The 15839-nt window shown below is 39.5% G+C and overlaps 1 protein-coding gene across 1 annotated transcript; it reads left to right on the top strand.

Moving 5' to 3' along the window:
• Nucleotides 1-158: 158 nt before the first annotated feature.
• Nucleotides 159-3227, top strand: foxj1b (forkhead box J1b). The gene is made up of 3 exons (XM_030122127.1): nt 159-199; nt 376-1043; nt 1928-3227. Exons 2-3 carry the CDS (start codon nt 450-452, stop codon nt 2813-2815), a joined length of 1482 nt encoding a protein of 493 aa, XP_029977987.1. The 5' UTR covers nt 159-199; nt 376-449; the 3' UTR covers nt 2816-3227.
• The last annotated feature ends 12612 nt before the right edge of the window (nt 3228-15839 follow it).

The raw sequence follows: 15839 nt of genomic DNA, 5'->3' as shown, positions 1-15839 counted from the left end.
ACATGGATCTGCCATAAGTGTTTTTTTCCTCCCTCTTCTTTTTCGAACATTTGAGCTGTTGGATGTTACTCTCCCACCCACCACCGCTGCACTTGTTGCGCAGAGACTAGATGCGCCACTGAGTCCTTGAAGAGGAGAGGCAGGGACGGACTGCAACAGGTGCACAGAGAGCATCTTCTCCTGTAAGACCGCACCGGAGGTAAGGAAATCTGACATCAGCTGTGGCCTTTTTGGACGAATATAATCTAAGTCTATGAACCGGGTGATTTGATAAAACATTTAGAAATAAAGCCTATGTGTGCATTTCTAAGTTTCAGCAGTGCTTCATCCACTCGGTTAAAAGTGTTTTGTTCACTTTGTTCATTCTGTTTGAAGATACACTGAACTTTAGATGCCGATTTGAGGAGGCTGTGCTTGTCTTCTGCCTTCATCACACGTACAAAGCCAGGATGCCGGTCCTGACGAGCCCCGACATCGCCAACAAGTTTAAGGAGAAATGGCTGAAAGCGTACCCGGAGGATCCTTTCACCGGGTCCGACTCTGCCCCCCTCGACGACAGCCTCACCAGCCTCCACTGGCTGCAGAATTTCTCCATCCTGAGCGCAGATCCGGAACGACCGAACGGAACCGGACCGGGCTGTGCATCATTCCAGCAGCAGCAGCATCTCTATCTCAAGCGGATCGGCTTTCCCAGAGGAGGTTCCGATTCTCCCTCCAGCCCTCCTGCCGGGGACACCGCCGCCACTGGGATGCCTCTGTACCTCGGGAGCCCCGTCACCTCCGGCAGCGACTCCTCCGCGGCCCCGAGGTTCGTCGATTGCGCACATCCCCGGAGCGGGTACCCTCAGATTCCCATCCAGGCCAACCCACCGGTGGAGGTTGACTACAAAACCAACCCCAAAATAAAACCACCCTATTCCTACGCCTCTCTCATCTGCATGGCCATGCAGGCCAGCAAGCAGCCTAAAGTGACTCTGTCCACTATCTATAACTGGATAACGGAGAATTTCTGCTACTACAGACACGCGGAGCCCAGCTGGCAGGTAACCGAGACCGGCTAACCCTCTGTCTATTATTGATGAGTCAGATAAATGGCGAGGTGAGGGAGAGAAGGGTAAGCAATTGACTCCAGTGTCACCATCAGACACCCCATGTTTCAAGACATGAGACCAAGCCCTGTCTTTTACCTTTGTGACACAAAGAAATCACGAGATAGAAGAGGTTTAACTTTATGTAAATAAATCCACTCCAGCCATTTGATAACAGAAGAGTATGCTTGTATTAGATTTCATTTGAAAGGGAACATCTACGACTCAAACTACATCAGTTTATACATGTCTCAAATGCAGCCCTAACCCTAACTCGAACTCTAAAATGAGTCTAGTGACCTGTTGGATGAGATGTTTTTATTCAGCAGACACAGCTTTTTTGTCCTCACAGGATTAGTATCTAATGTCAGTCTTTGATGATTCCTGTGACAAGTGTTTTTAAAACCTATGTCTCTGAAATTTCCATCTTCCAAGAGAGTGCTCCCAGGGTTTTGTCTGAGGGGAATGGTGATGGGATGGAGAAAGCACTCCAATGCAGTGTGTGCATATGTGTGTGTGTGTGTGTGTGTGTGTGTGTGTGTGTGTGTGTGTGCATTTGTTAATGAGGGCTCCTGAGAGAGATGGCAGCTAAGCACAGCTGATCATGTTTGAAATGCACAGAGCTGCCTGTTACTAGAAAGCCTCATTAGGTACATTTGCTTTCCCATACAAACAACAACAATACACCCCCCTCCTTCCTTTTCCCCTTTTCGCTTTCTGTCTCCTTTACAAAGACAAACTGGCACATTCAGTTTTTGCATAATTAAATTTAATTTGCCTTGCTAACACAAAAAAGCCAGTGGGATCATGTTATGCATTCTTTTTTGTCTTCCTGACAGAACTCCATCCGCCACAACCTGTCCCTCAACAAGTGCTTCAAGAAGGTCCCCAGACAGAAAGATGAGCCGGGGAAAGGAGGCTTCTGGCAGATTGATCCTCAGTATGCTGACATGTTTGTCAATGGCATCTTCAAACGTAGGAGGATGTCTGCCAATCACTACAACAGCAGCAGCAGCAGCAGTGGCACACACAGACAGAACAAACTGGTTCAGGGTTATCACAGTGCTCAAAATGGCTGCCCTTACCAAAGTGGCACTGGCAAAAGAAAGCACCTTTCCACTAAGGGCAACAGCAAGGCGGTCAGGGTGACTGAATCTCCTCTGCTGGCCACAGAAGCCCACAAAGCTGACATCCTCAGAGGAGACTTTGACCTCGCATCTGTGTTTGATGACGTTCTCAGCGGAAACTGTAGCACCTTTGAGGATTTGGACATCAACACAGCACTCAGCTCACTGGGCTGCGACATGGAGGTTTCCATGCAGGGCAGACAGCACTCAGCAGGGCTGGCGAGGTGGTGCAGCGGTGGCGGAGCGGACCTCGTGGGTCAGAACCAGCAAATGAACCACCATCAGTCCTACGGCGGGTACATGGAGCTAAGCGCTGCTTCCATGGAGTGCTCGGTCAACATGGGAGAGCTTCATTTGCCACAGCATCAGCAGCACCTGGACCAGGACCAGCTGCTCCAGAGCCACCACCCACACCTGCAGCAGTTCGACGAGCCCTCCACGCTGTTTCCAGAGCGGCCGGAGGAGGCAGTGCTTCAGCCCTGGGAGGAGATCAAAGAGGAGGCCCAGGCTATTCCTCTGACTCTGGACCAGGGCTTTGGTCTGTGTGAAGGCTTCTTCACAGAGATGCAGCCGTGGGAGCGTGTTGAGGCCTATCTGTGACCTTTGAACCCAAACCTCTTTGACCTCTTGTCTAAATATATGTGCTTCAAGAGAACTGGAAATTTCTGCTGTTCTACTCCATTTCATTACTATTATCCAATCATTCTGCAAACAATGCATTTGTAATTTATTTTTTGCAATTTGATCATGTCAAACCTATCTCTCAAATTACATGTAACCTCAATAAAAAGACTGATCCAACTTGATCTGAAGGTTGATCGACAGCATAATTCAAGATTGTGGGATTTCTGGCACTGACTTCAGTTTCATCCTGAGCGTCAAGTCATTGATAGGAAGCAGTGTGTAACATGATGCAGCACTGATAGTAAAAGACTCATTGTAATAACAAAACAACACAGAGACGTTTCTGCACCAAATGAAAGTTTAATGTTGAATGTGATGGATTATCTCACCCTGTAGAAGACCTTTCAGGCTGTTTTGCTTGACTGAAAATTCCACAGGAAACACTGTGCTGATGCTCCCAATAAGCTGACTGTGTGTAGAAAACAGGACAAATGCTTACATGGGTAAAGTGAAGTGTAAACATGATGTGGTTAGTAAATGAAAAAAACATGTTTAAAGTCAATGCTGAACTGAACTGGACTGGACTGGACTGTGCACAAGAGCTTTTTACTGCTCTTAGAATTTTTTTTTATATTGAATAACTACAGTGGCAGGAGGCAAACAAAGAACCCTCCTTCAAAGCACTCTACAAACAAGCACTGACACAGGATAATATTTTGCTACATTAGCATTCAAGATTTTTTTTTTACTAACATGCCATGAAATCAGCCATTTATCATGTCTTGTGGTGATGAAAACATGAAGATGATGTCAGAAATTGTCAGCAGGATGGCAACAATAAAACTTTGAAAGCATAATATGAGATTAGAAACCAGTCACTCATGACTTATATAGTGAATTTAATATATATTCTTAAAGTATATAGCATTAAGTTAGGCAGGAACATTTGCCATTTATCTACAGTTATGTATTGCAAAGCAAAAACAGGAGCAGACCTGGAACCGATCGCCTTTTGTCAATCATGTAAACAAACATTATGCACTTTGATAGCAAGCAGTTTTAGGAAAGTAAGACAGCTTTTGTTTCCTCAGAATGCTTATTTGAATTTTTTCATGGTTTTAAAGTGATCTACATGTTTTCTGAAGTTGACCGATCATAATGCAGATTTTATATATATATATATATATATATATATATATATATATATATATATATATATATATATATATATATATATATATATATATATATATATATATATATATATATATATGTGCTAGATTTGTCCATATCTGATGTTTCTTTTGAACACAGAAAATGAATCAACTCTGCAATAATTCACCTCAAGCAGAGGTTTTTGCTAAAACACACTGTCAGCCTTTCTCAGTATGCTACACTGGAGTTTGTTGATTACATTTCGCCAAATTTGTTAATGAGGAATATGCAGTTCATTGGTGTTTCTGTGTTGATTCATAAGGAAATAAGCAGAAGTTCTGTTTTCCATCACTGGGTGATGGATTTCTTTTTGTCCTTATTGATTATTAGTGTATGTCTTTTTTTATTTGCATGGTTTGTTTTCACAAATCGGAAGTTCAAAAATATATATGAACAAGTCATGTGGAAGAGAAAAATGAGCAGATATAAGGCCAGATTTTCCTTTTGTATCATATGGACCAAGTTTGATATGAACTCTTTAATCTTACCATGTTATTTTCATTTGTACTTTTATAAAAAGCTGTTTAAAATGCAATCATGCCTTGATGCAATAAATGGTGTCAATTAAAAAAAGAACAGTAACACAAGCATGACTCATTCAGTTGTCTTTATGAGATATCAGACATTAAAACACCTACATGATACAGACTGCTGTGAACAGGCTTATTGTCTGGGTTAGAGCTCTGTGTATGTGAACAACATATATATGATCTGTTAGGGTTTGTTATTAACCAGCTCTGACAGGTCTGGACTTGCTCATCCTTTCAACCCCACAGGTCAGTTTCATAGATTAAACAGCAACCATAAAATGTTTGGTAAGACTGTGTCATATGTGTAGATGTTGGCCTACATTCATTTCTGTGTTGATAATATTAATTTCAGTGGATGGCACGGGGTGGAGGCTCAGACAAAATTATACTGTTAATGGTTCAGCTTATGTTTAGACAATTCTATTAACATTGTTTTACTGGTAATGCTGGATATTCTACATTAAATCTCAAACCAGTTATGTAATAATCTCAGTGAAGTCATTGTAACTAGCCAGTACAGCAAGCTATCAGCCATAAATACAATTAAGCCCTATGTTATATGTATCTTATGTATTGGTTATTATCTATGACTATATTTCCAGATTTTGCTGCAGCCTTGGTGGTGGTGTAGCTAATGTTGGTAGCTAATCAAGTTTCAATTAAAAGGTCAGCCTGCCTCCACATTTTGAGATGTGATCTAGACAGAAGAGAAACTGTTTTTGTTATTGTTAAGAACATCTATTCCCATATCAAAGTTTTCACAGGCCATAAAAACATTCATTACTTTTCGACAGGTTATAAGAACTTCAAAAGTATCCTACAACAAAAATGCAAATCCTTGAGGCCATCTAGTCAAAGATGTGTAGCTAAAGATGTAAGATGTCAGTAGGTGTTTCTCAATACGCACTCTTGTCTATTCTTCTGTTCTTGCGAACTTGTGAGATGTCATCAGTTGAGGCCCCAGTACTTACATTTAAAACTTCACGCAAACCCCAGGAAGAGTAGCCTGTCGTTCATGCTACTCTCAGATGCTTCTGTGACAACTTACCTCAGAAATGTTTTATTGAGTCGATGACTGTCACGAGATGATGTGATACAGTGTTAGAAGAAGCAGGAGGCAGAACAGTGAGAAAATACGATATGGGATTCATTGAGATTTCTACATCCGGTTTTGAAGAATTTACAAAATGTATAAAAACTACAAATTGCATGTAATTAGTTGTACAAATGTAATTTTAAGGCATTTAAGGCAGTTCTAAAGTCTGTCACGTAGCTGAACCATAGACCAAAAACACATGATTTTTTTCTATCTCTCCTTTATACTGTTTATACCTTTTCGGAATTCCACACAGCCGCAGTATGGCTGCAGGAGCAACAAACATGGAAACGGTGTTATAGCTTCTTGCTGCTGCGGCTGTGTGGAATTCTGAAAAGGCCAGAGTGATGGTTTGGTTTCGGTTTTCGTTTGGTATGTAAACAAACAGACTGTTTGTGATGGAGTACACTTCGAAGTTGTTCACTGTGAGGGAAGTGACTTAGGTACGTTAGTATGGAAAGACTTGTGGATTACTGATAAGAAGGCTATCACTTGGGTTATACATATTTGAAAAAAAATTAGTGATGAAAGTCATACACTGCTTTAATCATCATGCTGAGATTACATTTGAGGGTTATCATACCAAAAACTGAGAAAACTTGAAAAAAAGGGACTTTTTCAGTAAAATATTTCAATAACTGAACATAAACCAAGTGTCTCCATTCACTGTCATTTATCAAACTCCATGGTCTTTACTGGTGAACCAATGCTGTAGAGGATGACGGTGTTTCCACGTTCATATCTGATGACCATGAAAAGGTGACAAACTGAATTTTACACCAATCATTTACATGTATTGATAGGATTAGTGGCTCTAAAGTTATTAAACATTTTAGATCAGTACATGCTTTTGGTCACTGGTGTATACAGTATTTGGATCTTTGTGGGTTAAGCAAACCAGCAGGCGAACGTTTACATTGTCATTAACATCTAAACTGTCCCGATTAGAACATATCCTTTGTTGTAGCTGTGATGCATTTGCAGGCAATAACAATGCTAATATATACAAAATAAGCATGTACAATATGTTATCCAGATAACATTTGGTCAGTAACAATCCAGGTTTTTAATGCGATCATAAGCTAGCGAACATACAGAACCTGCTACATGACCTCTACTATGCACGAGTCCGTCAAAGTCAGGTCAGTGGTAACACAAAACTTTGTGATGCGTTACCAGGGGTCTGTGAATGTGCAAAGTTTAATGACAAATCATCTTAACTGGCTTATTTCACAGGATTAACTGAACTTTTAGTTTACCCACAATTCATGGGAGCAGTGAATGCCTGTGCAAAATTTTACTGCAATGAGTAGTTGCTGAGATGTTTCAGTCTAAGTTTTTTTTTTCTTTATTTCTGTATTTATTATTTATGTCTTTTTCTTATGTCCTTTTTTCTCTACAAGCCAAATTGCTAGAGGCTTTTTCATGCTTTGAACTTAACTGCTTCAGTATCCTAGTCTGCAGTGTATGCAGCTCATGAGGGCCCAAATTTCAGAATGACTACAAAAAGAATATAATCACCAGCCCCAATCTATAGCTCTGATTTAACACAGTTCATTTGAAGATCACTTTGGAAGGGGGACAAACTAACTCAGCACTTCAAAATAAGCTACCACAGAAAGAAATACTCTTTTGCTCAGTTCATCATGAATTGAAAAAGATCAATATTGGTGTCTGAAAGCTTTGAGTATTCTTTGTGTCTGAGCTGTTAAAGGAGCATCTAAAGATACTGGCGCCGACCCTCCATCCATCATCTCCACAAAGAGGTTCACAAGTTTGGTTGATGTTGTATTACGCCCTCAAAAGCCACCTCCACATCTCATCTCGTTTTCCAGGATTTTGTTTGCATGCCCTGTATGAAAATGTGCTTTTCCACCTCAAATCTCTTTTTAATTGAAATTGTTGGAGGAAAAAGGGGAGAAATGCAGCTTATCCTTGTCCCTCCCAGCAGCGACAGGTCATGTGTGGAGATCCCCGGGAATGGGTGGAATAACTCAGATTCCTTAAAACAGCAGGCGCTGCACAGTGAGATCTGAAGCTGATGCATGTTACTCTTGACCACCCTACATGGAGAAAAATCACTCAAGCTGATAAAGAGGCAGAGTCTGTGTCATCGACGGGTCATTCTCTACTAGTTTTAAGCCTTTTGTTCACAAAGGTTATGTTCAGACTGCAGGCACATTGACCCAAATCTGATTTTCTTTATTCATATGTGACTCGGATCATGTTTTTAATGTTAATTCTTGCACATGTAGTCTGATCTTTTCAATTCTGATCATAATCAGTCATAAATCTGATGCATATACGTTGTTCTTTTTTCAATATGACCTGAGGCTGAGCAGTCACATTAGAATTCATCCAGCTTGTGCTTTACTCTAGATCAAGGGTGTCAAACTCATTTTCTTTCAGGGGCCACATTAAGTCCAATTTGATCTCAAGTGGGCTGGATCACTAAAATAAAAGCCTATAAATAATGACAACTCAAAAATTTCTTCTTTGTTTTATTGCAAACATAAACATAATGTGTTGTGCACTTTTACTACCCATCGGCCAAATATAGTGTAAGATTCTTTTGAAAGTTACTGCCATATGATTTAGATTAGATTGTCTTTGTGTAAAACTTATTACATATGTATTTATATTTGAAAGTACTCTATTATAACTGCACAAGGCCATTGGACCTTGAAAAAATAGGTCAAGGTGATCTATTTTCAGTAGGTTTCTACTCCATGCCAAGATGCATCCACAGTATAAATTTGGTGCAGATATGTCAATGCACTCTTCAGATAATGTGATTTTGTCATTGAATGGACAGACAGATGGACGGACAGACACACAGACGACAAAATGATTACAATACCCCTTCGCCCAGAAATTGGCTGAGGGGTAAAAACCTGATTAAATTATGGAAATATTTACATTTATCTTTTCACACTGAGATTTCTTGAGAAAAATAGTGCAATTTTAACAACATTATCCCTCAGTTTATATACATTGGATTGTTCATATTTGTTCTGGTTATTCACATTTTATTTTTAAAAGATAGTTTGTAAACATAAATATTTTCATAACATTATATAATTATTATTATTATTTTGTAAACCAAGATGGAAATTTGGAGTCATTATTTATAGGTTAATCGGCTATTATTTTACTTGAGATCACAATTGGTCTGTATGTGGCCCCTGAATTAAAACAAGTTCAACACCCTTTACTGTTAATATCTTCAGTGTAATTTTTGTACTTTGTAAATCTGGATTGGAACCTTTGCCAGGCCGGATTTGGTCTGCAGGCTGCATGTTAGACACCTCTGCTCTAAACTCAGATTGATCACATCTCTGTACTGGAGGATGTCACTCATGCCTCATCCACATTAATATGAATATTTTGCAAAACAGATGTTTTTCTCTGTCAGGGCCTCTTGTCTACATGAAATCTGCATTTTAGGTTGAAAAAAACTTTGCAAGTTGAAGATTTTTTTAAATCTGTTTTTATGTGTTTTTGTATCTATGGATGCGGATGACAGAGAGATTAGAAATCATTGCTGTCACAACCAAATATGTGCATGCTTGTTGTTTGTTTCTGTATCACCTGAAACATCCAATGATGATCACATAGGTCTCTAAGCCAGTGTATGGCCTGCAGAAGATTGTAGTCAACACAGACACATTTGGGAGCCGGACACATATACTGGTTGTATGGCAGAAACTAGTTCAAAAAACTATGTGTAACTTTGTAAGTCTGCAGTGTGTGCCAAAAACAAGAGTTTGCCTAGCAGCTGTACCAGTTTGTAGTCATTTTTGCTTGTTTGTGGACATTGATATTTTCCAAAACAAAGTTGTATGGTCAGGATTGTTTTGTTTTATTTTTGTTTTATTTTATTTTTTTTACTCGCATAGAAAAATATTGGCAGTAGTGTGGAAAGGGCATAATATACTGCAAAATGGTCCAAATGAGTGCAACCTGAAAAATATACAATAGGACAGCGCAACATCTTTGTACTCATATTTAATGTAGCAGTGATATGAATCCAAAACCATTATGCAAAATAGTAGAACACTCAAAGGGATCATTTTATGGCTTAGTGACTGCAGGGAAACACATACTTTTTTCATGAAATCACAAGAATTAAATAAAATCTAAAGATTTGGGGTGCACAAATAGAATTTGTACTTTCAACAAGGTTTATTCATACATTTACATCTATTTGAGAATCTCTGAAGTGTGTATTATCATTTGTAGGAGAGTATTTTCACAGTGTGTATTAGTACTTTTATGTGTACTGGAGCATTTTCACCGTGTGTGAATACTTGTTTTTGAGTATTTTTACAGTGTGTATTAGTACTTTTGTATGTATTGAAGTATTTTCACAGTGTGTAGTAGCACTTTTACTGGTAGCAGAGTTTTTACTTTGTACGATAAATCTGAGCACTAAGGCTGTTGTGTATGTGGCCTTTATGTTAAATAAAGAACATCGGTGTCACTTTCACTATCAACTTGAAAGGGATCAACATGTGTGTGTGTGTGTGTGTGTGTGTGTGTGTGCGCGTGCGAACTTGTGTGAACTTATTCATTCGTCTGAGACCATGTGCACATGTGCTTTTGTGCAGTTTACATTATATGCCCATAATGTTTGTGTTGGTCCACATGGTTTCTTTGTCTGCACTCCTGCTGATGTGTGCGCCGCCCGCTGAGTGTGTGTGTACACGGTCGCGATCGGGGCCCCGTGGCGGCCCAGATAACGCTATCTCTGTGGAGCCAGAGCCCTGTGGTTCTATTCAGCGGTGGTGGATGAGAGGCTGGGACTGCCCAGCACGCGGACCTGCTCAAAGAAGGAGGAACAAGCTGGGCTGTCACTGTAAGCTCACCCTGGCTTATAATGGTTTATAACCTCCTCCTTGGTGCCCCTCTGGGAAGCTCCACATCAGTGTGTGTGTGTGTCTATGTGTGTTGGCTTGGGAAGGTTGAGGGCAAAGGCTGAAAAAGAGACAAGATGAGGGTGCATTTGGTGTTTTATTGCCATCATGGCACCCTCTGGACTGCTCCTGATTAGAGTCAGACACAGACAGGGTCAACCAGCTTTGCTAAAGAAGTACCTCTCCCAGTGTGACACAGACAGGGGGTTCAACTCCTCATTTATTGGGGATGGGCACAAAGCTATTATTTATGGGAAACGGCAAATAGAAGACACATGATGGGGGTCCCTGGTAAATTAGATCCTTCATTGTCACACAAAGGTAAAAGCAGCAGCGGGAAACACCCTAGGTCTGTTTTATAGCCCCTGAGGAACCTCTGACTGCTAGTGATTACACACCCAGATAACTGTTAGATCACACTGGCTAACTAAATATCTTGGTTGGCTCATGAGGGAGAAATGAATCCCAGTTTTGGATCCATTTGTAATTCATCAGGAGTAACTTTAACCTCTTTGAACTGGCGGGAAATTGTCCTCCATCTCTGGTTTCCAAAGCCTCATCACATATTGATAAGGGAAAAAAAGACTGGAATGAGATTCAGTCTTTGACCATCCATTATTGCTGCTCAGGCTCAGAGAAGGGGGAGGGGCTTAGGCAGGAAATACACCTAAACAGCCTTTTCGAAAAATGGCTCCTGTTTATGCATGAAATGGTAATGAGGTTTCCATTTAGATTGCCTGTTCCATTTTGAAAGGAATTACGGATGGCAAATTAGAATAAAAGGACTGAGGTGCAGTGTTGAGAGGGTTTTATTTATTGACAGAGATTAGGTTGCATCAAGGTTTTTATGCGTGTACATAATTGGTCAAATTGCACACATGGTTGCATTGTATACAATAAGAAAGATCATTCCTCTAATCACTGATTTTACATTCCTTCTACACAGACTTTATTGGTGGCGTTTTCCTCTAGTTTTCATTGTGGTGATGTCTAATACACTGTAAAAACTGAAACTACATTCATTCATTCTTTTTATGAATGAATGGGAATCTATCCCAGATACCAATTAGTGAGTGTAGGATATACCCTGAACGTTTAACCACCAGTTCCTCACAGAGCTGACATATACAGACATGCAACCATTCAATCACATTCACACCTATGGGCAATTTAGACTGACCTAATAGGAAGTACATGTCTCTGTACAGTGGGAGGAAGAACCCACAGAAACACAGGAAGAACATGCAAACTTCAAACAGAATGGCCCGGTGCTGGAATTAAACCCCAGACCACTGCACTGCCACGCCATGCACTAATACTTAATTAATAATTAAATTAAAACAACATTTATCTAATAAATGTTAATATCAATTTGAGATAAATATAGTTTTGATTCATATATTTTATCCAGTTACAATATTAGAGTATTTCAATGGTTACATTAGTTGCATTTGTATTTTTTTCAAACTTCTTGAAAATTTTATTTATCTGTTGTTAATGTGACAGTATTGCAATTATTCATATATACACACATACATACACACACACACACATATATATATATATATATATATATATATATAAAATCTCATTTTTCTTGGTCTAGAAATTGGATTTCCAATCTGCCAACAAGCCAAACCCTCAAAAACGCTCTAGATATTGTTGCACTTTTGATGTGCTAATTTTATTTATTCGGGGCATGCTGTGTATGCAAATGCAGATGTGGAACTGAGCACAAACACAACTGCACACACACAGATGAAGCACAAACAAATTCAAAGGTTCAAAAAGGCAGACAGCATTTTTTTCACGCCCTTTTCCCATCATGACTCTCTTAGGAGATGTAGACTGAAGTTACAGATCACATTGCCACCTTCCAAAAATAATTGCTTTTTTTTTTTTTTTGTTTTTTAACAAAAATTATGTTTTTTGTGTTTCCTGAACATTTTGAAAAACTGACTTGGGCAATTATTTTAAGAAAGGTGATGATGTGCACATTATTGGCTGGAGGAGGCTGCCACAGTCATTTCCATCTCGTATAAGACTTTAAGGTACACTTTCCAACAGGACGCTAACCCCTCCTAAATTTATCTAGTACTCCGCAGAGATTTTCTTTCTCTTTGGAATAAAATCAGCAGTGTTACCACACAGGATTAGGAAGTAACGACATGTCAACGTCGCACCACAGCAGAGTAAATTACACATGTGCTAGCTGCTCAGTCAGTCAGAATGACTTGATTGTGAACAGTACACACTGCTGTGCGTGGCTGCTTTGTATTGTTACCTTAATTTCCACTGGGAGGATGATTGGTGTCATATGACCCCTTAGCTTTAGGCACACTTACTTAAAAGTCCACTGTATAAAATTTGGGAGGATTTAAGAGGATTTATCTGCAGCAAAAGAATAAAATATCCATAATTCTATTTTCATTAGTGTGTATATAGTTTTGTTTGTAATCATTCAAAAAAAGATTAGCTGCATTTGTCATTTTTTCATGACCATAGAATTAAAACATTAAAATGTAATTTTACTTCATTTTGCAACTGTTGAAATCAACGTGGGCAATGTTGTGATTGTGATTTGTGTCTGCTTGCTTCATTATCAAGAAGATGCACAAGCTTTGCCAGAATAATAATAATACAATAAATATTCCACTTGTTTGTCTTACAGAGCAAATTGGGTTTATTTGTTTCCATTTTTCCAATAAGATCATCCTAGATCAAGGCTTCAAAATATAGCCGATACAAAGGCAGAAGTAATTCAAATGTAATATCAGTGTCACTAAATCCAAAATATCACAAAAAATGGTTAGAAATTGGGTTTATTTGTTTCCATTTTTCCAATAAGATCATCCTAGATCAAGGCTTCAAAATATAGCCGATACAAAGGCAGAACTAATTCAAATGTAATATCAGTAACAAATATTGCATTTATCTTCTTCTAAACACCCTGGCTCCTACAAACTTATATTTAACTTTAAAAATCAAATACTAAGTGTATAGTTCTTCTGCAGGACACATTCTGGTCTCATCCATTTTATTGAACTCTCTAATTAGTGATCGTCCATCTTCAAATATTTCCTCCCTCAGTCAGATCTCAGGTCAAATAGGAGCTGTCATGTCTGCTGTGTTGGGCTTTGATTGACAGCTCTGTATGACAGCTTGCTTGTCTGCTGAGTCGGACTTTCAGAAAATTGGTTTATTTAATAAAACACATTTAATGTGTATGTGTTTAAAATGTTCCACTAAAAAGACTGTGAAATCACTCTAAATTCCCATTTTACTGTTTTTGTTGTCGGTATGCTTAGTATTAGGTCACCTCTGACCCTTGGATCTTACATAATTTATCCAAGTATAGGCACTACAGGTTTTAAAAAAGCCAACACTGGGATAGCCAAAGCACAAACTGCTGCCTTAAAACAACAGTTCAGAAACCATAAGGTCTCTTCAGTCCACTAAATATATATAGTTGATTCTCTGGTCCTTTAAATTACAGCTTTTTGCAATTATGTAATTTCACAGACCCATATAGTGATTATTACTGTGATTTGTTTAATTGCACTAGTCCATTATATTGTGTATGTTACTATAGTAGTTTTGAATACATTATTTATTCCTATTTTTTTCCCATTTAATTGCAGTCAAGTTGTCATATCTTTAAACTGTTGGTCATAATGTCCTACAATATATCAGTTAGAAATTCACCATAGCTCCTATTGCATCATGTTGCACTGTGCACTCGTCTGATAGAAGTCAACGTGACTTCACTCAATGTGACTGAAATTGACCAGGTGATATTAAATAGGCAAAAATATTTGAAGGAGGCAGGTGGGATTGGCAATGACGGAACACCAAAATGTGAACTTTCATCCAAGAGACCAGGGTTCATTTCCAACGTAAGGTAAGACTTCTGTTACATTTTGCTTACTTTATCCCTTCCCCTGACCTTTTTTGCCTTACCCTGTCCCCATCACTAGCTGTTTTTAAGCGTAAACCAAAGAGAATGAGTGTGTTTGCATTACCCTCACCCACTACATATAATACTGTATATAAGGGTCCGCCAGAGTTCATATCCACTTCACTAAAAAGCCAAACCACAGCCTAACACAAACACTGACTGTAAATGAACGTGTGGGGTATTCAGCTGGTTTTAACCTCTAACCATTAGCTGTCCTGAAATATCACACATTGTACCTTTAAGTACCTGTTTATTCATTTCAGCATATTAAACTCCCTCTTGACAGACCTAAAAAAAAGTGTAAAAAGTGTATTATTTACAGCCTCCCTGAACTCAATTAAAAGTGTTTTCAATATTTGTTTGTTGTACCCTCCCTGTACAGAATGATGCTTGTCCAGGGGTATACACTGAAGGTTTTGCTACGGAAAGAAAGCTCCTGAATTTAAGGGTCTCACCTACCATCAGGATTTCTGACATTACTACATTTTGGTGATCTACTTTGCATGCAACTTGTACAAGTGTGATGTGGAGACCTGAAGTCATTGGTGGACAGAAAAGTGAACTTCTAGTCAAGTATCTTGCCCCGAGGGATACATTTTAGAGATATTTGTAGACGAGTCCAAACTTTACAATGTGGGTGGACAGTTTAGCAATTTTTAAATGCTGTCTTGAACTTTTCATTATATTTCATAACATGACTGAAGGGGGTCTTAGCATTTGGCCCTATCAGGTTGGATATTTGTAAATCCAGATAATAAAAATGTGTATTGGTGAATAAGTCAGTCTGTGTGTGTCAGCGTACATTTTCAGTTTTTCTGTTTATGTGTGTGAGTGTGCGTCTTGGCATCCAGCACATGGCCACTGAAAGACATTCTTGCCCCATGCCTTCGGTCTCTGTGGTCGCGAGGAGCGGCTGATTGTCCCACAGGCGAACAGGAGGAGGGCACACAGCTGCCACACACACACACACACACACACACACACACACACACACAATACTTCTACAGAACTGCGTACACAGACCAAAGCCAGTCACAGATTACTTTGCACTCCCACTAGCAAACAAACACAACTGTATGCGCACACAGCCGTGCCCACACACAGAGGGCTAGCCAGAGGGCAGCATGTCAGGAGGGTGAGCGTGGACGAGAGAGTGTAGAAAGCGAGCCAGGACAGCGCTGGAGTCCTGCCACTCACACCGCGTCAATACGAGTGCCAAGGAGCAAAAACAAGTTTGGACCAACCTCCTCAATCTGGCCTGCTGCGCTGCTTGTTTCTGCGCCAG

The sequence above is a fragment of the Sphaeramia orbicularis genome, chromosome 19 (assembly GCF_902148855.1).
Source record: "Sphaeramia orbicularis chromosome 19, fSphaOr1.1, whole genome shotgun sequence".
Classification (NCBI taxonomy): domain Eukaryota; kingdom Metazoa; phylum Chordata; class Actinopteri; order Kurtiformes; family Apogonidae; genus Sphaeramia; species Sphaeramia orbicularis.
The sequence above is the reverse complement of the archived record's forward strand: the minus strand, read 5'-3'. Positions and strand labels throughout refer to the sequence as shown.

Excerpts from the sequence above, each read along its gene's own strand:
- foxj1b (XM_030122127.1), top strand. The coding sequence starts at position 450 with ATGCCGGTCCTGACGAGCCCCGACATCGCCAACAAGTTTAAGGAGAAA. Across the intron at positions 1,044-1,927 it reads ACGCGGAGCCCAGCTGGCAG|AACTCCATCCGCCACAACCT; the intron begins GTAACCGAGACC and ends TCTTCCTGACAG.